Raw genomic sequence first — 22,451 nt, 5'->3', positions numbered from 1 at the left:
TACAAATATATATATATATATATATTCTATTAAAAAATGCCAACAAAATACAAATATATATATATAGGGCAGTGTGGTGGGGCAGTGTGGGGGGGCAGTGTGGGGGGGCAGAGTGGGGGGGGCAGTGTGGTGGGGCAGTGTGGTGGGGGCAGTGTGGGGGGGGCAGTGTGGTGGGGCAGTGTGGGGGGGGGGCAGTGTGGGGGGGGCAGTCTGAGTTGAAAATTTTGAATTATTGACCTTCAAGTAATCAAATTCGCCAAATGTGAGCCGTGAAGGACTAACGTCCACCGCTTACATGCTATGCTGTTTTGGTAGGGAGATGAACCGTTTAAAAACAGATTCTATAGTGTTCACTTCACTTGGTGTGTGGAGGAGGACGATGTCTTCAGGGCTTTTGGCGCCACACTTTGAACACTACTCCTGTCAAACTGCCTTCATTTAATGCAGCTCAGTAATGGATTTGTGCCAAATTGGCGTATTTAAGGGGACTATTGAACGGGTATTACCCATACATCTGTACTTCACTTTAGCAACGCAAATTACTTTAACCTCGTGGATTTTAAAAAAGCACACGCAATGCACGGTATGCGTCTTTAATCTCAAGGGCAACCTCGATCACAACCGCTTTAAATTAATAAAAATCAACTCAAATATAATTATTTCAGGAAAACGGATGTTGGTGTGATTTTATTGCAGATATCAGGTTATGGATTGCAGATTATTGTTGTGGTAGCTGGCTTGCCAGGCTGACTCTTCAAATATTCGACAGAGTAGCAGGCCTCGCACAATCCATTACATCAAAAACGTACTTTACCATTCCTTGCTTGTCAGTTGCGCTTCCCACTGAAGCGTATTCCCAACAGTGATGTCAAAAAACTAAAGGAAGGGGGGGGGGGGAAACACCCCGGAATATGGTCTGAGAGACAAGTAAATCGATACGGCGTTTCTCAGAGCAATAAACATTTTATTAACCTAGATTGAAAATAAGGGGAAGAGAATGAGCAAGAAGCTCTTGATGTCTGGGAGATGATGTAAGTAAACTCTATCTTCAATCTCTGTGCCTCATGGGAGGTCTGCAACAGACAGGAAATAGCGGTCTGCAGTGAAGGCTGGCGTCCTAAGAGGGGCCTTACGGACCTTGTGTTTTGTGTTATGTGTTTTAACCGATTTCCGCCGTGACTCGGGCCATGAGCTTGTATCCACTACCTTTATGTGTGTTGCTTTTTTTTACAATGTATTTTATAAAGGACGTGCTCCGGGGATAACTACAGCTATACTTTATGTTTATTGTCAGAGTACACTTTCCCCTTCGTTTTGAAACTATTGTGCGAGCAGAGCTGAGCAGTAGACTCTGTGTTGTGTGAATCCTGAACCACCTGATGAACCACCGTCACCGTCTCCAGGTCCCTCTGAAAACGGCAGAGTTACGTTTCAAGGGAATTTACACATGTTTTAGTTTCCGGATGATTACGTACATACGTACATACTATTAGCTAGTTAGCTGTAGTGCATTTCAGTATAAATGTTTGTTAAAATATACAATTTCAATTTATAGGCGGATACCAACATGATTTCACAGTCAAAACCAAAAATAGAATATTTTTGAAAATGGCAAATACAATATATATATATATATATATATATATATATATTACATGGCTGTTGGTCTATCCTGTTCAAATCATGTTTATATATATATATTACAAACACTCAAGCAGTGTGCAAATAATACAATCTTTGCAAAGAACATTTCTACTGCAACTGTGCCAACCTCTTCGAAGGTAAGGAATAACTAGGAAGGGACATACTGCATTAGACCAGTTCCCAGCATACATTTACGCTATTCTAGAAATATGTACGTGAAAACACTGTTCAGAAGATCTGCAGTAAACAAAAAAATCAATATCTCTATACAGCTTGAGATGCCTGCATAATTGGGTACATAACTACTCAATAGTACCTGGAAGTAGTTATAGGACCGTAAAAGGAATTTTGTTTTTGGAGTTTGTTTTGAAACATAAGTGTTGGGTTTAAAAAGGGACATGAAATTGAAGTTGTTTGGTTTCTCAGGTTGCTCGTGAACACACAAACAAAATATTGCAGCGATGCTTACAATAGAAAAGCAGCACTCCTAACAGATCTTAACCCTTAGATGATGGCACATTTCCACCGCAGGGTGCGGGTCGGTTCGGTCTGCTAAGGTGCGGCACGGGTCGCGTTTCCACCGCCAAAAGTGGGCGTGACCCGGACTGAGCCGTATTGAGCCGTACTCGTCTCGCAGTACTCCTCCGTTGAGGTACTGAGACGCCTGAAAGGGTGCCGGCGAGTTTGAGCTACACACGCCGTCTGTTGATTGTTCGACAGAATCGTCCCTTCCGTGCGACAGGGGGATAATAACAAACAAACAGTACCCGCAAGTTATTTCTGGACACCGGCGAAAGCTTCCTTTATTGAAGAAAATGTTGTGCAAAAGTTTATCGTCCTTCATGGACGTCCTACATTGTTGCTCTTTGTTCAATGGGCGCGTTCTTCTTTTTCCTCTGATTTATTAGCAGGCTACACTGTGTGGAGCTGCTATGAGATCACCATGCTTACGTAGCTGCCGCGGTTATCGCCGTCCGACTTAAACCCCGCCCCACCATAAGGGTACTGGCGGCGGCGGAAACACGAGCCGTAACTGAGCTGGGCTACACCGCACCCTCACTACTGGGCTGAGGCGTGCTGGGTCCGAAGCGTACCCGCCGGTGGAGATGTGCCATTACACACCACTCAGAAGGAGGCCTACCTGAGGCTCCTGTTAAAAGTAATCAAAAGTATAATTATAAACGGCTATGTTTGGGAATGCAACACTCTCTGAGGATGTCACTCCTGCAGATCTGGAAGCAGAGCAAGCACTGTTCAGCGACAGGTGCATTAACGTGTCAGAGATGTTGTGACAGGGGGTGTCACAGCAAAGTGATCAAGATGAAACTTTCTATCGTTACATAATTACCATCGCATCCTTTCAACCACGATAACTACTATCACATGTGTCCCCTTGTAGAATAAGTTTCCCTTGTGTGAAATCAAAATGTGCTTTACTTTGTATGTGTATTCCGACGCTCTCCCCTAAATGCTGCTGACACACCATAGTTTCCCTATAGGGATTATGAAAGTCTCATATTATCAGAGACTTTAATAATAATTATTATCTAGACTGCATGTTGGCTTGGGCGTTGTACAATAAGGAATCAACTATTATAATCACAATTATTACTGGTTCTTGTGGCAATGCACAATATTTACTAAGCCAAAGCAGAAGGAGAAACGCTTCACTCCTCTCTCTGAGAAAAGCTCTGGCATTAAACTGAGAATTTCCAAAATGATAATAAACTAAATAAGAAAATGCAAATAAGACTAAAGAGGAAAACATATAGAAAAGGAGAAACCTATAGAGAGAGAGAGTGCTTTCACATCAAATATGACTTTGAACACGTTTCCCGTCCAGGAACAACGAGGAGATACACTTTGAATCCAGAAACGTACATGGACGAACAGATGCATATTAACTTTCATTGTATGTGTTTGTTCCCCCGTTGAACATACTATAACCACTCTCACACACACATTTCTATACTTGGGATTTCCACTGACAATGCATCCATCCCTGCCTCATGGGGAGCTGTATCAGGGTCTTGGCATGTGATGAGAGTGTCAATCAAGTGAACGGAGAGAGGAGCGAGAATACAAAACAGTGAGAGAAGAAATTAATTTATTTGCAGAATCTGCTGTCTGAGTGCGTCTCTGCTGAGTGATGTGCCATCTGTCCCCGAAACAAAGACGCTCCGACTTGGAGAGGGTGGAGAGGGAAGAGTGGCCACTGAGAGAGGACAGACAGCACCTAAACCAACCCTACTTACACACCTTGGACTCTGTGTGTGTCTGTGTGTGGTCCAAGTCATTGTTACAGCAGTGCTTACACACTTTCGAGGAGAGACAGACAGCAAGCAGTCTGTATACCTGCCCCGCCTATGTGAGTGTGTGTGTGTGTGTGTGTGTGTGTGTGTGTGCGTCTATGTGTGTGTGTGTGTACGTGCCTACATGCACACAGTACATTCTTAATATTCAGACCTGCAGGATAGCACCTTGCTTGGGGTCTGTGGCAGGACTCACACAGCATGTTGACGATCACTGAGCAGCACATCCAGAACATTGGGTTCTGGGGCCCTTATTTCTTAAGCCTGTTTGCAGGGAGCGCGCCAAGGCAAGCCCTCGCTGCTCTCCACCGCGCGCCGCGACCGTGAGTTGGTGTCTGTTGTTGTTTGGGTTGGGTTTTTGTATGTGTTTTGCAGCCCTCTAAACAAACTGGCATAATGTATTCTTGCATTTTTATTGTTACATTAGAGGGAGAGGTGTGTGTTGCGTGTTGTGTGTGTGTGTGTGTGTGTGTGTGTGAATGTGTGTGTGTGTGTGTGTGTGTGTATGTGTGTGTGTGTGTGTGTGTGTGTGTGTGTGTGTGTGTGTGTGTGTGTGTGTGTGTGTGTGTGTGTGTGTGTGTATGTACCGAGTGCCAAAACAAACCCAAAAATGCAGCCCGAGGGGGGGGGTGCTGGGATCCCCCTGCTCAGAGATTAATCCTCCAGCCCCCCCGATGAACCACCACAATTATCTCCCGCTCCCACATGTTCACTTAGCACCATGCAGACGATGCCCCCGCCACGCAGCAGCCGTCCCGTCACCTGTTGGAGCAGTGGCACACAACGGGCGGTGCGCGGGCCCCTGCGGGCCCTTCGGCCCCCAGCCGGCGGCCGGCCTACCTACCTACCTACCTACCGCAGGTAATGACCAGCGCATGCATATGGATGGGCACGGCGGGGGCGGCGATCGGAGGTGATTGACAAGGGGGATAAACAATAATAACAAGCGAGGAGAGGACAGAAGACTCGACTGCAAAGGTTGTTACCATGGTGAGCAGGGGGAGGCGAGGCAGCCCGTGCTGCCGCGCTGTAGGGTACAGGGCAGTGGTTGTATGGAAACTATACGGTTCTTCAGCCGACGTGTTACTATGAAGGCTGCGTGCTGCTGGGCTTCATAACGATGCATACTGATACACTTTGAAAGGCTTGAAAGGACCGTTTCTTTACCATGTTGGCTTTGTTTATTATTATTATTGTTGTGTGGAGGAGGAGGGGTCGGCAGGACAGGCAGTATGACGCCTGAGAGGTGAATCTATGTGTGACGCAGTGGTCACACGTGGAAGAAGATTTAATACACAAATAACAAATGGTAATTGTAAGTCAGATCACGTGGAACTATATCTTAATATGGAGTACATTAAGCATAAGTGATACCACACAACAAATGAACATTGGTGGAGATCCTCCGTATCCTATGATATAACATTGTGATGTCTGCGATAATGGTTAATTGACAAGCGTCAGAATGAACATGTACAGAAGATGTTCCCTCCGCTTACTTAAAGCCATGGCATCAAACGCCATTAATGGATACAAATGATCCACGCGCTCCTGCTCATTAGGGCATACTGCACCTAAAGCATGCTTGGATTTCCTTCTCCCCCTCCATTTTCCCCTCATCATCCATTCTTTGAACTCTCACCAGTGCATCTGTGCTCAACACAGGGCACAGCTAATTACAAATGAATGGTGGTGGTGCAGCGTTAGTCATTAGCCTTTCCTTTTGAAAAGGAGATGGGGTAATATAAAATACATTGGCTGCCATTAAACATTGAGTAGCCACTATGATATTCTGCAAAACAAGCCCCTAGGGCAGCATCATCTGCAGACGAGTGTTAGCTTACCACACAAACCAAAACTGGGCGTGCTTAAAAGATTTAGTGTTGACTACCTCTCATCTCGGCACCAGCACCATGGTGGGATGTGTGCGTAACCACTCGCTCGCTCTGTGTGTGTGTGTGTGTGTGTGTGTGCGTTGTTTGTGTGGGCGTGCAGTTTGTTTGTGGATAAATGCCCTGCATAAACATACATATAAACTGATTATATATAGTATTCCTTTAGACTCCAATAATAAAATGCACGTAATAGCTGATTTATTTGTGTGTACTTTGCATCCATGTGGGGGCAGTCACTGGTATAAATGGGAGTCTGTGCTGGTGATGAGCTTTGAAGTGACAGTGTTCATTTAAAATGGATAATATTTGGCCACTGCAACGGACTGTGGGTCTACTAACCTATATATAGTGCATCAGGGACTGTGGCTGGCTTTCATATGATGTGGGAAGAAAAGCTGCTTAGACCTGAAAGCTCATATTTGCCCGGGGGGCGTCGGAGGAGGAGGAGGCTGTGAATGTGTACTGGAGGAACTTTAAGGACCAGTAAATTGTCCGCCATGCATTCTCTTTGTCCGGCTAAATAACAAGAGAACAATCTCCCGGGATGCCCCCCTCCAGCCCCGTGGGAAGGATGATTTATTCTGGCAGAAACATCAGACAGCGCAACACGGACAGAATGAATAGCAGCAATAAAATGCTTTAAAAAAATAAATAAAAAAAACATATTTATGGTGGATGATATCATCTTAAATTCAAAAGAAAACGGCAACATTTGACCTTTGGAAAATGACCGGGTGATTGCGTTCATTAACGGCCAAGTGAGCATTTCGAACAAACAAGACGAACGGAAACACACAATTACATCGGAGCGCTTCAGAAGACTACATCTCAGCAGCACACCGCTGCATTAAGTTGCATATTTATGAGCCATAGATCGTCTTGTCTTGCTTTCTTGTGCTCAATTGGCAGCACGAGTCTAGGGCAAGCGACCAAATACGGTCATTATGCCAATTAAGCCCCCCCATACTGGCGCGCTGGGCTGAGAGAGGCTCCGAGGGAGACCGATAAAAGAAACACACAATCAACTGTAACACCCTGGCACTAGCCAGTGAATCTGCCCCGCGGACCATGCATCTGAACAAATAAATAACTTTAAATATCCATCAACACACCAACCAACTGTTGGTGTTGAGGAGGCTGATCTCAGTGGCCCAGATGGGACGGCCACAGCCTACACGCAGGTGCCCTGATGGGGTTGACGATGTCTTTGAGGGTGGCGTGTCAATCCCTGGTGAACATATGTCTTACTCATATATACTCTCATATGTCTTCTATAATTTAACACTGGCGATTTCTAACTGTGATTGAACCGATCCGTGATCAAATGAATGGATGGGTGAATACATGAATCAATGAAAACATGAATGAAAACAGCATGATGTGTCCATGCGTGACTGTAAAAACCAGAAATCAAAAGCTGGTTCCCAATCTCAGAGCCGGAATCTAAAAGGGCTCATGCTTGGATGACATCTGAAACAGATTCAGGTAAAGTGGGATAATTACCACCGCCTGTTTGCATGTGAGTCGACGCCCCAGAAGCAGGGATGGACACCGACGTGTGGGGATTGTTGGAGCGTCTACAGACCCCGGGTGGAAGCGGGTGCCAGGCCTGTCGGCTACCGTTCACCCCCCCCCCCCCCCCCCCCCCCGATCGCTGATGGGTCCTAACGTGGATAAGCAGAGCCAATCAGCTCCAATCTAGCCACTCTGCCGCTGTGGCACATTTTTGGGGTACATCAAGGCCGGCCATGCTGCCACATTCTGCTGGAAAATCATTACCTTCAAAAACAGAGCTCTAAGATGAGAGGATTGACTGGCGATCTTCCTTGAACCATACCTCCCCTTCATCTCCCTCCCTGCCGTTTAGCCTCCCCCTTCCTAACCGTTACAGCCGGGAGGCTGTGGGCATGCTGTGCAACGCTTCTCTTTAATAGGGCCATGTGTGGCTTTGTGTAAAGGTAGCGTCATGCCAACAGTATTAAGATGACTGATTAAAACAGGCAGCACATGTGAAGCAGGCAGGATTGTCTCTGTTTGAGCTTTGAACACGGCTGATACACACTTATCTTGATTAAAATAAAAGGGCCGTTACCAAAAAAACACAACTACAACTTGAGTTTACTGATTTAGTTCTGTTATTCTTTGGTGAAGATCAGCTGGTAATTAGGTTTAGTGACCTCTTAGACAGTGTAGAGGGAGAGAGAGGGGGGTGGGGAGAGAGAGAGAGGACAAGAGAGAGAGAGCGACAAGAGAGAGAGAAAGAGAGAGAGAGAGAGAGAGAGAGAGAGCGACAAGAGAGAGAGAAAGAGAGAGAGAGAGAGAGAGAGAGAGAGAGAGAGAGAGAGAGATTGAGAGAGAGAGCAACAGAGTGATAGAGAGAGATTGAGCATGGTGATTGGCACATGAAGTAGATGGCTCCCACACCATCTACAAAATGGGCCCTGCTCCTAGCCTTCTACCATCACCTCCTCCGTGTTTCTCCTTGAAGGATCCTCATTGTCATCATGCCAATGACCCACTTATCATAACCATAACAGAAGGCCGCGGCGTCGACTGTGTGTTTGTCTTTTCCTCATTCTCTTCATTGCCCATACCCACTAGATAACTACTGTGTGCCGTTGCTGTGCAATTGCCCGTGTGGATGAATGGTGATTGGCGCGTGGCTAAGAGTGGGCGGGTTGTGTGGTGATTAATCAGCGCTACGGGGTTGAGATGAGCCCGGTGCAGATGGATCCCGCTCGCTGGGTGGTGGGACCCAGCGGGGGGGGGTCCCTATCCCTCAGCGCTCATGGCTCCGACCGCAGCCCCCTCGGATGCTCAACAGCTCCGCTAGCTGGCACCGCCACCCTGCGCCTCCCGGTCCTCGCGTCGAGCGTTCACACTCGTGGTTCCACAGCTCGTCGCTCGTCGCTTGTCCCCGCTTCCTCCCTTCCTCCCTTCCTCCCTTCCTCCCTTCCTCCCTTCCTTCCCGCGTTCTTCAATTTGAACTTCTATTCTTTCTTTAGTTGGTTTCCCCTCCCTCCTCTGTGCTCGTCTTTTATTCGCTCTCTCTTTGTGCACGTGCTCAAAATGTGAATGTGAACGCATTTATTCGCAACGTGTCTGGCGTTGAATTGTCACAGTGTTCTTAAAACCGGCGGGCACAGCTCTCCCCGTTCAGCTGGGCGTGGGGCGTCGCGGTCGTCTTGCGGTCGTTAATAAACTCTATCCTAGAATTCCTCTTCGGCAAATCACAAACATCGCCTGGCCTCCTGGTGACTGTGCGTCGCGGTAAACAAGGTGCACACAGTCCACACGCCGCAGTGTGACGGTCACAACTCAGCGACGCAATAGAAACACAAGAGCGCACTTTTGTTTATACGTCCACAACGTCTCCCCTTCACCGGGTGCGGGCTGCGCTCCAGACAAAGGTCATCACATTAACTTCCCTTCTCTTTGACAAAGCAGAGGGGGGTCCGGCCTGAACCCTCCAGACGTGCCGCACTCTGCTGGAGCTCCAGCCAATAAAAGGTTATCAGAGCTCAATGTATTAATCCCGCGGTGCGCCTCACCCAGATGAGAAAGGCATGCAAATCACGGCCCCATCACGCTAAGCTTTACACTTAACACTGTAATCGCTGTCTTGTTCTCGGAGCTGACTGTGTCTGAGCAGCGCCTGCGTACTCCTAGGACCCTTGTGCCTCGACTAGAGGAATAGGAGGCAGGCCTCGCTGAAACACGCATATGGAGGGGGCGGGGATGTAGACCATGCGCCTTTGTTACCATACAATTCAGGATATCGACTGATATTGGGGTTTTTTCAGGCCCATGTTTTTCACTAAATTGTGGGTATTTGCACCCTTTTAATGTTAATGTTTACACTGCCAAATATAACGCAAATACATTATTTACGTTCATTTTCAGGGGTGAGGATTGGGAGGTACTCAGCTGAAAAAATATCTTATATAACACTATATATATATATATATATAATAACACTAGTAGAAAAAGTTTTAGAACCACTGGACCAAAACCGAGCAAAAACTAAAATGCAATGCGAGGCGTGATCCATTTGGACTAACCCTCCCCGCGTCCTCTCCCTAACCACAGTCCATTTGGACTAACCCTCCCCCCGTCCTCTCCCTAACCACAGTCCATTTGGACTAACCCTCCCCCCGTCCTCTCCCTAACCACAGTCCATTTGGACTAACCCTCCCCGCGTCCTCTCCCTAACCACAGTCCATTTGGACTAACCCTCCCCCCGTCCTCTCCCTAACCACAGTCCATTTGGACTAACCCTCCCCCCGTCCTCTCCCTAACCACAGTCCATTTGGACTAACCCTCCCCCGTCCTCTCCCTAACCACAGTCCATTTGGACTAACCCTCCCCCCGTCCTCTCCCTAACCACAGTCCATTTGGACTAACCCTCCCCCGTCCTCTCCCTAACCACAGTCCATTTGGACTAACCCTCCCCGCGTCCTCTCCCTAACCACAGTCCATTTGGACTAACCCTCCCCGCGTCCTCTCCCTAACCACAGTCCATTTGGACTAACCCTCCCCCGTCCTCTCCCTAACCACAGTCCATTTGGACTAACCCTCCCCCGTCCTCTCCCTAACCACAGTCCATTTGGACTAACCCTCCCCCCGTCCTCTCCCTAACCACAGTCCATTTGGACTAACCCTCCCCCGTCCTCTCCCTAACCACAGTCCATTTGGACTAACCCTCCCCGCGTCCTCTCCCTAACCACACGAGGACAGACGAAGGCCTCGCCGCGTGCCGCTAGCGTTGGCGCTAGCAGAGTCCCTGATGAGTGTCAAGATGTCCGCTGCACCGCGCAGGCGAGAGAGAGAGAGAGCGGGACCCCCACCCCCTCCCGGCATGGCACGTAGGGGCCGGCCGCCTCCGCCATCACCACGGCAACAGGTAACCTGCCACCCCCCCGGTCCTGTCTGGGCGGGGGGGTGCAGGGGGGCGGGGACATAGTGTCTGGGCCCCCCGGTGGTGGAACACATCGACAGCCGGAGGGCTCCGGGGGCTCGGACACGCCTTCCGTCTGACACCTTCTGATTGGACGGGAACGGGGTGTGGGTGGGTGGATGGGAGCGTCCGGGTGGACTCCACCCGGAGCTGGTGGGGTTCTGTTCTCCTCCGGGACTCCGTGCGCCGCCCCGTGCTCCGCTCCCTACCCTAGAGGAGGTCCCGCCCCCTACCCTAGAGGAGGTCCCGCCCCCTGCCCTAGAGGAGGTCCCGCCCCCTGCCCTAGAGGAGGTCCCGCCCCCTGCCCTAGAGGAGGTCCCGCTCCCCGCCCTAGAGGAGGTCCCGCTCCCTGCCCTAGAGGAGGTCCCGCTCCCCGCCCTAGAGGAGGTCCCGCTCCCCGCCCTAGAGGAGGTCCCGCTCCCTGCCCTAGAGGAGGTCCCGCCCCCTGCCCTAGAGGAGGTCCCGCTCCCTGCCCTAGAGGAGGTCCCGCTCCCCGCCCTAGAGGAGGTCCCGCTCCCCGCCCTAGAGGAGGTCCCGCTCCCCGCCCTAGAGGAGGTCCCGCTCCCTGCCCTAGAGGAGGTGGCTGCAGCCCCCCGGTGGCTAAGCATATGCTACTTGCAACCTTTTGGTACATTCATATTATTGGATTGGCTCGGCGTGGTTCTGTGTTATTGTGCGAGAGCCTCGCGGTTGACATTATCCGAATGCAAAATGTGTTTTCGACTTCATTTTCTCCCCGCACTAATGCAGGCATTATGTAAATGTGGTCGGAAGAGTTCCTCGGAGCGAGTCCTCACCGCTGCAGAAAGGCGTCGGCGCTGACAATAAAAGACTTAAAGTGGAAAACACCATTAAAAATATATATGCTGTTTCTCGGGCGTTTTTTCAAAATCTCGCATGGCTACTTAGTAAAAGTCGCCGAATAACTTCCGCTAATTAGCTTTAATTACTTATTCGATCAGGGCGCTGATTGAATAATTAAACATTGGAAATTGCTAAGTTTACATGCCCTCGGGTTATCTACGTAAACTCGCCATGCTGACTGACATCCTGGCTGGAGAACTGACTGGGACTATGCAGATAGATACACACACAGATAGATTTACACACACACACACACACGCACACACACACACACACACACACACACACACACACACACACACACACACACAAATAGATACACACACATATAGATAAAGATACAGATGACTTCTGATCCCCCGGGAAATTATTACTGTGGAGACAGTTTCTCATCTCGCGCCAGAGACGTCAAAGTAAATAGAAATATTTGAATCATAGACTAAATATGCATTTTACCAACAGCGGAATTAAATTAAATAAAAAATGCTTGTATGTAAAATACAACTGAACCAAGTTGTAAGTGACTGAAAATATAGTAATAATCGTCTCAGGGATATTGCAGGCATCTCACCCAGGTCATCTGCATATGACAGTAAGCGTTGAAACAATATACATAGTATATATATATATATAGAGCCAATACGCTGGTTGGTTGTGCTTCCTACCATTCAACCTCCAGACGTGCTCCCTTGCGGTTGACAGAAACCACAATCAGGGCGTGGCCGTTGAAGGGCACAGACAATGTGGAGATCGACTGCACGGTGGGAGTGTATTGAAATCCGCTCCTCCTTTTCTTTCCCCCCTCACTCCTGCGGTCTGTGCCTCCCACTCTTCACAAATGGAACGGGGGGGGGGGGGGACAAAGACAACTGGGACTACCGGGAGAATGCTCGATAAAAAGAGGGAGGGGGGGGGGGGGGGGGGGGGGGGCTAACTGGTGCATCTCTTACGTGGGCTGACCCCGCCCCGCCGCACCGCGCACAATTACCCTTTTCTCTGCGGCACACAACAACAGAAACAGTGACTAAACACAGATGGCCTGAGGAGGATCATCAATCAGCGCTCAGAACAAAGGGCTGGGCGGTCAGAGGGAGGACTGGTGGAAGGACCGCCAGGCCCCGGCCGGCGTCGCTCATTATGGGGCCGAGAAGCGGGCGGGGGTCTCCCACGGAAATATAATAAGGGGGGGGTGGGATCGTTACGCGGTGGTGCCAAGGAGCCTAGACCGTGTTAAACGTGGAGGGAGGTGGGGAAGCGGCCCCCCCACCAGCTGGAGCGTGCTCCGGAGCTGGTGGGCAGAGTCATCTACACGTCTGCTTCTGACGTCTGGACACAGCAGGGCTAACCCGCACGGACACGCTCCAGCAAGCACACACGTCTGCTCACGGTGGACGCACGCATGCACGCACATACACGCACGCACGCACCCACACACACACACATGACCACACACACCGACACACCCAGACACACTCAATAACTCACTCACACACTCACTCACGCACGCAGGTACGCACACACACATGCACCACACACACCGACACACCCAGACACACTCAATCACTCACTCACACACTCACTGACTCACTCACGCACGCAGGTACGCACACACACATGCACCACACACACATGCACCACACACACACACACACACACACACACGCACGCACACATAAACGCACACACTCGCACCCTGATTAAAGAAGAGCCAGCCGAGTGGGTAGGAGCCTCACCTGTATGAGAGACTCGCTCAGCCTCTCGGCGTCGACCTGCAGCACGATGTCCCTGATCTCCTCGTAGGGCAGCCGGAAGGAACCCAGGAAGATGGCTGTGGAGACGGCGCAGGAAGCACAGAACACAGTCATTACCTCCGTTTGTTTCACCCCTTCAGTCCAAAGCCCCGGTCACACGGGGAGAGACGCCCCACTCATCTCTCTGGGAGAAGGATTGCCGGCTACTTGTCACCACAGGGATGCAAAGAAACCGAATGAAACGGGAAAGGTTTTAGTTAAAGCACAACTCAGTGAGTACAAATCAAATAAGCCTTGACTCTTTGTAGAGCTGAAGCCAGTGTGTTCACATTATATTGTACAATGTGCACACCATAATGTGAACAACTCTTTACCTCCAGTAAACATTTGGGCTAATTTTTTACTTCTCACAAAAGAGATAACAAAAAAGTAATTATACTACATTTATCATAATAATATAATAATAATAATAACATAAGGTACATGATATTATATATATATATATTACAATAATAACAAAGGCAACATGTAAATGTTGTATAATTATGAATAATATAGCCGTCATTAATTATTCAACAAGACTTAAATATTATTCAACAAAACTTAATGGAGTTATTTTGAGAAGCTAGTGTAGCTAGCGTTAGCCGCGCAGGAAGCTGGGTCGGGGGCCAGCTCCTCAGGTGGCACGCTGCCGTGAGGAGAGAGCGCTGGACGGATCCAGGTGGAAGGCACCACTGGAGGTGGAAGGCACCACTGGAGGTGGAAGGCACCACTGGAGGTGGATGCACCACTGGAGGGGTGGTAATGAGCTGGTGGACTCACTGAGCAGCTGCTAGCACAGCTCCAGCCCTCCACTCAACCTGGACGTGTGATGTATGTCTGTGAGCATGTGTGTGTGTGTGTGTGTGTGTGTGTGTGTGTGTGTGTGTGTGTGTGTGTGTGTGTGTGTGTGTGTGTGTGTGTGTGTGTGTGTGTGTGTGTGTGTGTTTGCTTCTATGCTTTGGCGTGTGAAAGAGAGACATCCTGTCTGAATGTCTTTCTTCCTCCAACGCTGCCTGACAATCTTTCAACAAAAACAAAAAGTTGTATTTCCTTTTGTTAATTTGCAATTTAGATCCGTCTGTTGTTCAGTATTAATTGATTTCCCCGCCGTTCCAAACAGCTCGACACTAGCGAGTGTGAATGTGTGAGACTCCCTGACATCAGGGCGATGTGTATCAGAATGTGACACCTGTCGACAAACGCTCCTGAGACTGCTGCATCTCATCTCCATCTGGCACATGGCAATGTTGAGACATTTTTATCCAATAAAAAGTTCACTCTGACCCAGAAAGAAATATTAATTTGAAACAAAAATAAGAATGAAACTATTAAAAAAAAAGAATTGTAAGATACCTAAGAAAAAAAAAAGATGAAAAGAAGAACATAATAATAATAAAACAATCAATGAATCACTGGTTCCGTTGTGGGAGCGATGCGGTGTAGTGCAGGACGGTGCACACTGGGCCATGACAGCAACGGGCCTGACGCGCCGACACGCCGAGCCCAGCGGGCGCCCTGCGGTGAGCCGCGCGGGGGAGAGGGGTCAAGGGCGGGGAGGGAGGGTGATCTACGGCGCAGCCTGTGTGTCAAGGCTCCTCCGGGGAGGAGGAGGGAGGGGGGGGGGTGGGGGGGGGGGGGGGGGGGGGTGGGGCATGTCTAGGGGGCGTCTTGGAGCCATCACCTCTGCGGAGGTGAGGCTTTCTACATTTGTTGCTACGTCACCTTGCCAAATGCTGAGCCGATCTGCCTTGGTTGTAATCAAAGATGGCAGCGACAACACCGATCAACACGGTCACAATCCAGAGCAACCGGCACTCAGGCATTGGCACATGGATGTATGTGGGGGTGGGTGTGTGTGTGTGTGTGTGTGTGTGTGTGTGTGAGCCACTCCCTGCACACACAAACAAGCTCTCAGGCGCGCATGCACACAAACGCACGCACCAGCACAAGTCATCAGTGGTGTGCACACACAGACACGCCCTCAGGCTCACACACACACACACACACACACACACACACACACACACACACACGGCACCTGTGTGCTACCCTTATGTTCATCCCCCGGTCCATGACCTCATTCATCAGTCATCTGTGCGTGTGAGAGAGTCAACGGCTCGGCGCTATCACGTACCAACAACATCTCCATTGCACAGGAAGGTGCAACTGCTACCGCAGCGGGGGAGGGGGTGGGGTGGGTGGGGTATCAACATATTCATTGTTACCTCCACGACGACGGCTCCTCTGCATATTTTGACATCCCACGTCACACCCACTCGCTGCAACCTTTTACGCTGCACAGATGTTTATCTCAACGCTATAAATAAATTCATCTCCTCCGCGCGGCGGCGGCGGCGGCGGCGGCGTCCCTTTGCTCTTCCCGCACGCGGCGCAGAAAAAAGGAAGGTAAGAGGAGAAAGGGGTGGTAAACAAGACGAGAGCGTGGAGGGGAGGGGAGGGGGGCGGGGGGGGGGGTCTGTGACCCGTGATCCCGGCGTTTACCATGCATATTTCATGAGGAGTTATCGGCTGGATTGTATATCCCCGCTAAAGGATATCCAGGCCGAGGCAAGGCATCCCTGAAGGGATGGGGGACACAATAAAAATTGCTTTCTCATGCACCCGCCATCAATCACCGGACAGGCTCACTGAGAGTCACCCGTGTCCCGCTCTAATGAATTCACACACACACACACACTTTATGGAGATGGGATGGGGGGGGGGGGGGGGGGGCGTCGGAGCCGTCGGTGGCAACGCTGAGGCCATCAGTGTGTTATTGATAATCATACCTGACCCCACCCAGTTAAGCTCCACCCACTAAGCCACGCCTTAAACACATCCACATCAGAGGCGGATGAACAAGCTGTGCTTGGCGCCGACGGCAGCCATCGTGATCCGGCGTTTCACGCAAGGAGAGGTGTGGACGGCGCCCGGGTGGGCCGTCTGCACCCTAATCTTCCAGGCGTTTGCCATCTGTAATCGCCTCCATATGTAGAGCTTAGCACAATTGTATGTGTAGCTGTCGGGCACATCTGAGCCATGCTAGAGAACAGACATGGAGAGGCAGTTGGAACGATAAGCACCTGTTTTTCGAGGGCCTTGAAAATTAAGTGCAGTGTCAAGTCGGTACATATTGCAACGCCACGGGCAGACCGCAGACTCTCAACTCTACAAGCACTCCGAGGGCAGGCGTATGGCTTATGCGAGGTATGGGGCCGCTCAATAGAAGCACACTTTACTCCATATTCATACATGTTCATGGCGGCATGTGGCTCAGGAGGCAGAGCGGGTTGCTAGGGTAATGGTCACTGCTCCTGACGAGCTGGCTGTCGTCTTGCATGCTGGACACCGCCGTCGGTGTGTGAATGTGTGCATGAATGGGTGAATGTAAGGAAATATTGTAAAGCGCTTTGAGTGGCCACTGGTTAGAAAAGTGCTATATAAATGCAGTCCATTTACCATTTACCATTTACCATTCATGCCAAAAAGTATTACTTGAAAACAGAAAACTATTTCAAAACACTAACATGAGTGAGATTGTAATGCATTTTTTTTTTTTTTTTTTTTGATAGAAATGAATGCAGGGACTTAGTATTCATAGGGTGTGTGTGGGAGGACATTGTGGTACTTACAGAGATTCTGGGCCGTCTTTGGATCCAGAACACGCAGCTCCTTTGCCTTCTTTTTGAACTGTGTCATCCGGTCATCTGTAACGTCCAGGTCTTTTTTCACTGGAGACAACAGCAGGAGGTTCAATGTAAGTATGCAATCCATCACATCCCGTTGCAAGGCCTTACACAAACACAGAAACGGAGCAGCTAGCTAGCTAGGGGCACTAAGAAAGCCATTTACATCCTGCATACTCCTCGTATTCTGGTGATTGATTCCATTTCACACAAAAATCTGTGAACATTTAGTTAATGCCTCATTTTTTCACCCCCTCAAATATTGGGTCACAGGTCATTTACACTGCAAATGTCCCAAGACCGCCAAATGAAAACTCATGTCAAGAGTCTTTCAACTGATCGCTCAAACACATTTTAGATAAATTATCATCACTAGAGTAAATAATAAGATAAATTGGCCTGAACATGCTAGTGTGTTCATCCGTGGTGAGAACATTACACAATCCCTAGTGAAGAAACTTATCTCAGTACTTGTAGAATAACACTTGTACAATACCCTTAGAGTTGCTGTGTTTTGTTTTCCACATTTGTTGTTGCATCATAGCTTGACACATTCAAGTGTGTGTGTGTGTGTGTGTGTGTGTGTGTGTGTGTGTGTGTGTGTGTGTGTGTGTGTGTGTGTGTGTGTGTGTGTGTGTGTGTGTATTTGTGTTCATGGGTGTGTCGGTGCGTGCCTGCCTGCCTGCCTGCCTGCGTGCGTGTGTGCGTGTGTGCGTGCGTGTGTGCGTGCGTGCGTGCATGTGTGTGTGTGTGTGTGAGAGAGATGTGCATTTTATCTCATTGTTTGAGGCTAGATAGTTGATAAAAACAATTCTTCCCCAAGGCTCTGTCTGTCAACCTCATGGAGCCGAGCACATAATTGTATTACTAGCAAAATGCTTGAAAGCAACACAAACTAAATGGCTGCTTGGCTGAAAGTGGTAGCTAGAATTGAGTAAAGAAGACAGACAGAGACAATAAAATAACAAACATCTTCTGTAGAAGAGTGAGAAAGATGGAGAGAAAAAAATCCCAAAAATATGATTCTTTCGACTGGAGGATAAATGAGATCAATCTGTTAAAGTTTAGCTCGCACGTGTACAATGAAATGCCAAGCATGTCCTTGAATAGTCACATTAAGGCAGCGAAGGGCAACGGCCCTAGATAAGAGTTGGAAGGAGATTTGAGACGGTTCATAGACGGCAGTGCCCTTAGCCTTCATATAAATACTACTCCTTTTTTTTTATCTCACACTAATGGTGTGTTCATATTTAACTGGGGGATTCTCAAGAAGATTACATATCGACTCATTTCCAATCCTTTGATAGTAATTTCAAAGTTGAACCACAAGATGATATTTGGGGCCCAAATTCCATGAATCTGTTCATTTTAAACAAACAACTGCCTTCATGTGCTTTTACACAAGCAACAAACCATCACCCGATGGTGTGCTGAACACCACACACACACACAACGGGACATGCGGAGGACAGTGTGAAGAAAAGATAGACAGTCAGACAGACAGGCAGACACACACACACACACACACACACAAGCAGACAGACAGAGGAATCAAAAGAAGGTGTATTATGAAGGGAAGACAGAAGCAGCCACGACAGAAAATAATTCTTAACACACCTCCTCCCTCAACCTTCCTTCCCCATGTTCTCCTCCTTTCCTTTCTCCCTCCACCTTCCTCTTCCTCCTCCTCCACTCCTTTCTCCCTCCACCGTCCATTTCCTCCTCCTCCACTCCTTTCTCCCTCCACCGTCCATTTCCTCCCTTCCTCCTCCACCTCTCTCCCCCCCCCCCCCCCCCCCCCACTCCGTGGCTTGTGGGAGCGGCGGTGGCGCGCTCCGCTGCTAATCATCACAACTCCCCTATTTATTTAAGCCCAAGGTGGAACCCTCCCAGGAAATCTAGAACAAACAACCCGCTCCCTCTGCACCGGCTTGCATATTTGAAGAAACAATCAAAGAGGCAGCATCTCCTGGGCAGCCAGAATAAGAAGGAGAAGAAGAAGAAGAAGAAGAAGAAGAAGAAGAAGAAGAAGAAGAAGAAGAAGAAGGAGGAGAAGAAAAAGAAAAAGAAGAAGGAGGAGAAGAAAAATAAAAAGAAGGAGGAGAAGAAGCAAGGCAGGAGGCCTCTGGTGAAAAAAAAAAACCTCCAGTGAGCTGTCAACTCATGACTTGGGGGATGATATTGTTTACAGTACATACATATATATATATATATATATATATGTATACCAGCCCAGAACAGCGCCAGAGAGAGGCGTGTCTCCCACCACAACATGGAGTCCATTTAGACCATCATCATGTGAGCAGCCTCCCCCTCACATGTTTCCTGGAGCCTGGAGGTGGCAGTAGACGGGGGGGGGGGGGGGGGGGGGGCGCCGCCCCGCCCTTTGAGCAAAGCGTTTCTGCAGAGTGGATGAACGCGAGGGGCTGATGATGTGTTTGCCCTTCAACGTAGGCCTTAATGTTTTTGAAAGCCGGTGGCAGCGCTTGATCCCCGCTGCGTGCCGCTGAGAGCGTGCTTCTCTGGGCGCCTCTGAACAGCAGCAGAGGAGCGTGAGATACAAACGTCTTGAGTGTGACACCTGAGCAGGAGACGTGTAAAGGTGCCGCGTGCGTTGTTAGGGCAGTGAAAGTAGAAGTGGTAGAACGGTGTTTCACCGCCACGGAGTAAAGAGTTGTTTCACAAAAAAAATAAAGAATCACAAAACTAGGAGTCCATACAGCTCATAGCGTACAACACACAAGTATTTTTCATTGTGAACTCGTAGCCCCTATCCATTCTCTTCTTTTAAAACACACTCCCTCCTGCCATAGCCTTAGATAAATGCAACTGTGTGCATGTTAACAAAACCTCCCGGTTCCAGTAAGCCTGCGTCGGTCCGGTCCCCTGACAGCGATATCTTAGCTCCCGCTCCACCGTGACTCACACTGGAGAGCAGCCCTCCACCCACCACAGCCCAGCGCCGGGGCTGCTGCTCACAAAGCTCTGCTGGGGGTCTCAGGAGGGGAGAGCGTTTGGACAATGAAACCGGAGAACGAATAAACGAAAGAGAGAGAGAGAGAGAGAGAGAGAGAGAGAGAGAGAAAGAGAGAGAGAGAGAGAGAGAGAGAGAGAGAGAGAGAGAAAGAGAGAGAGAGAGAGAGAGAGAGAGAGAGAGAGAGAGAAAGGGAAAACTAAATAAACATAACAAATAAAGAGAAACAAGATTGTTCTTTACTTTAAAACACCCCATGCTCGAGAACCAGTTCAACTTTGAGACATCCTCCTCCATCCACCTCTTCCTCCTCCCTTCTCCCTTCCTCCCCCTCCATGTCCCTCTCCCTTCACCCTTCATCTTTCTCCTCTCTCCCTCCTCCTCCTCCCTCCCTCCTCCTCCAAGTCCTCCTCCCTTCTCCCTCCACCTCACCCTCCTACCTCCCTCCTCCCTTGTCCCTCCACCTCCCTCCTCTCCTCCTCCTCCTCCTGGTCCTCCTCCTGGTCCTCCTCCCTTCCCCCTCCACCTGCACCTCCTCCGGGGGTGTGTTTGCGTGGGTGACGTTAGGCGGCTACGTGGGTGTTTATGTACGATATGGTGAGAACCTGTTCTCTTGGATCAAATTCTGTCTCCTGTTGCCTCTTGCCCAGTCCCCCCCCCCCCCCTCTCAGCAGGACACCCCAGGTCCTGAACGTCTCTGCTGCCCTCATTCCTCCCCCCCTGGGGGGGAGAGCCGTCTCAGATTAAACACAATAACACCATGTCCAGTAATCTGAAGCAGACCCCTCTCCTCCCTGAGTGGGTCCTGGCGTCCAGCGGCGCCCCTCCTGGGCCGTCGATGCATCAGTCGGCCGCTTCATGCTACAGGATTCACCGTCTTCAATGACGCCGTGAGTCCCATGCTTCCTGTGAGAGCCGTGTGAGGACCGATGGGCCCCTGAGGGCCCTGCAAGGCGCGGCGGGGGCGGGGGGGTTGGGCTTCTCGAACCATATGGTCTGGAAAACCCGCAAGGACGGTGCGGTGTTCAGAATTGAGTCATCAAAAAATGGCTTCCATTTCGACAAAGGCCTTCTCAGAGAGTTACTATAATTATATATTAATATTTTCTTTCCCCTCGGATGAACATTAATACGTTCTCTGAGTGTCCCTCGTTTATTTCCGAATCCATCTGTTTGTGTGTGGCTGTGTTCGTGATATGCATTTTTTTTTCCTGCCAGCGAAAACGCGAAACCAACTCGCCGGAGCGGCAAACGAGAGTGTTGATCAAAGTGCCCGCCAAGGTTGAAACGTGTTTTAACGGTTGCCTGGTGGCTATAAAAGTAATACTCTGACAACAGTGCTATTCCTCAAGCACAGCTTTTTATGTTGGCGTTGGTATCACACTGGGGAGGGAGGGTTTTTTTTTGGCAGTAAACAGGTTCGCTCTGAGCTGTCAGGCACCATAACACTGTACATCAGTTGCTCGTGGAGACATATCATTAACATAACAGCGTGTCAGGTCAGTGCGGGGTTATGATGTACACATGGGTAATAAATCACCGGTTAATGACAGAGGCGCACGTCGCTTTTTGTTGCTGTTATTGTTTCTTTTGAAAAAGACAGCACGCCAGGGTCACGCGATGAAGCCGACTGCTTTGACAAGTTTATACGGATGATTGTCTTCAAAAGTTAAAATGAAAAGTTGTGAAGGTATTTAGGGTCGGGAAAGGAAAAAAATAACAATAATTGCCTCCTTAGTTTGGATACTGCTCTGCAATATATATTCTTCATTCTTTTGAAAAGGACTCAGGGAAGGCCAAAGAGTATGAAGTATAAAGTATGAAGCACATTTTGACAAAGTACAGGCTTAGCCTACGATAGCAGCAAACCAGCCCAGTAAACTATAAAAAGTCTAAGTGTTTCACACTGATTTACTGCAATGTTATCATTTCACATGGGCGAGACCCCCACTGAGAGACACTTCGGGGAGAAAGGATCTTTCACACTCATATTTCAACAACACACACACACAAAAAAGATTAACCAGTGCCAACATAACCAGATGAACGAAGGCCCTGGCGATTATGACTGTAATGCAGTCCATTAACTGAGGGGGAGTGATATCCATCACCAGGCCAAATGGAGTTTACAAAAACAACTGAGGAATCGTTGTTAAAGAAAGGAAATCATGATCTGGCTGATTGAGATGGAGTCGGCATATCTGTTAAGCCTTCTCTGTGGGCTTTGGACTGAGGTATACTCCCGGGACGCTATGGGAAACCAACAGTTCTCTAGCACTTGGACATCCAGTCTATTTGTTGGCCCAGCCTCACTGTGCTGGTTCTC

The 22,451-nt window shown here is 49.2% G+C and overlaps 1 protein-coding gene across 1 annotated transcript in view; it reads right to left on the bottom strand.

Annotated features, from left to right (window-relative positions):
* Positions 1-22,451, bottom strand: part of diaph2 (diaphanous-related formin 2) — a 287,889-nt gene that overhangs the window by 83,462 nt on the left and 181,976 nt on the right. The window contains exons 12-13 of the mRNA XM_084469060.1: positions 17,098-17,196; positions 13,406-13,500 (exon numbers count right to left, since the gene is read on the bottom strand). Coding sequence (XP_084325186.1) covers positions 13,406-13,500; positions 17,098-17,196 — 194 coding nt within the window. The remainder of the gene's footprint in view (positions 1-13,405; positions 13,501-17,097; positions 17,197-22,451) is intronic.

Source organism: Micromesistius poutassou (assembly GCF_964030765.1).
Source record: "Micromesistius poutassou genome assembly, chromosome: 6".
In the NCBI taxonomy this organism is placed as follows: domain Eukaryota; kingdom Metazoa; phylum Chordata; class Actinopteri; order Gadiformes; family Gadidae; genus Micromesistius; species Micromesistius poutassou.
Note: the sequence above shows the minus strand (reverse complement) of the source record. Positions and strands in the feature narration are given on the sequence as shown.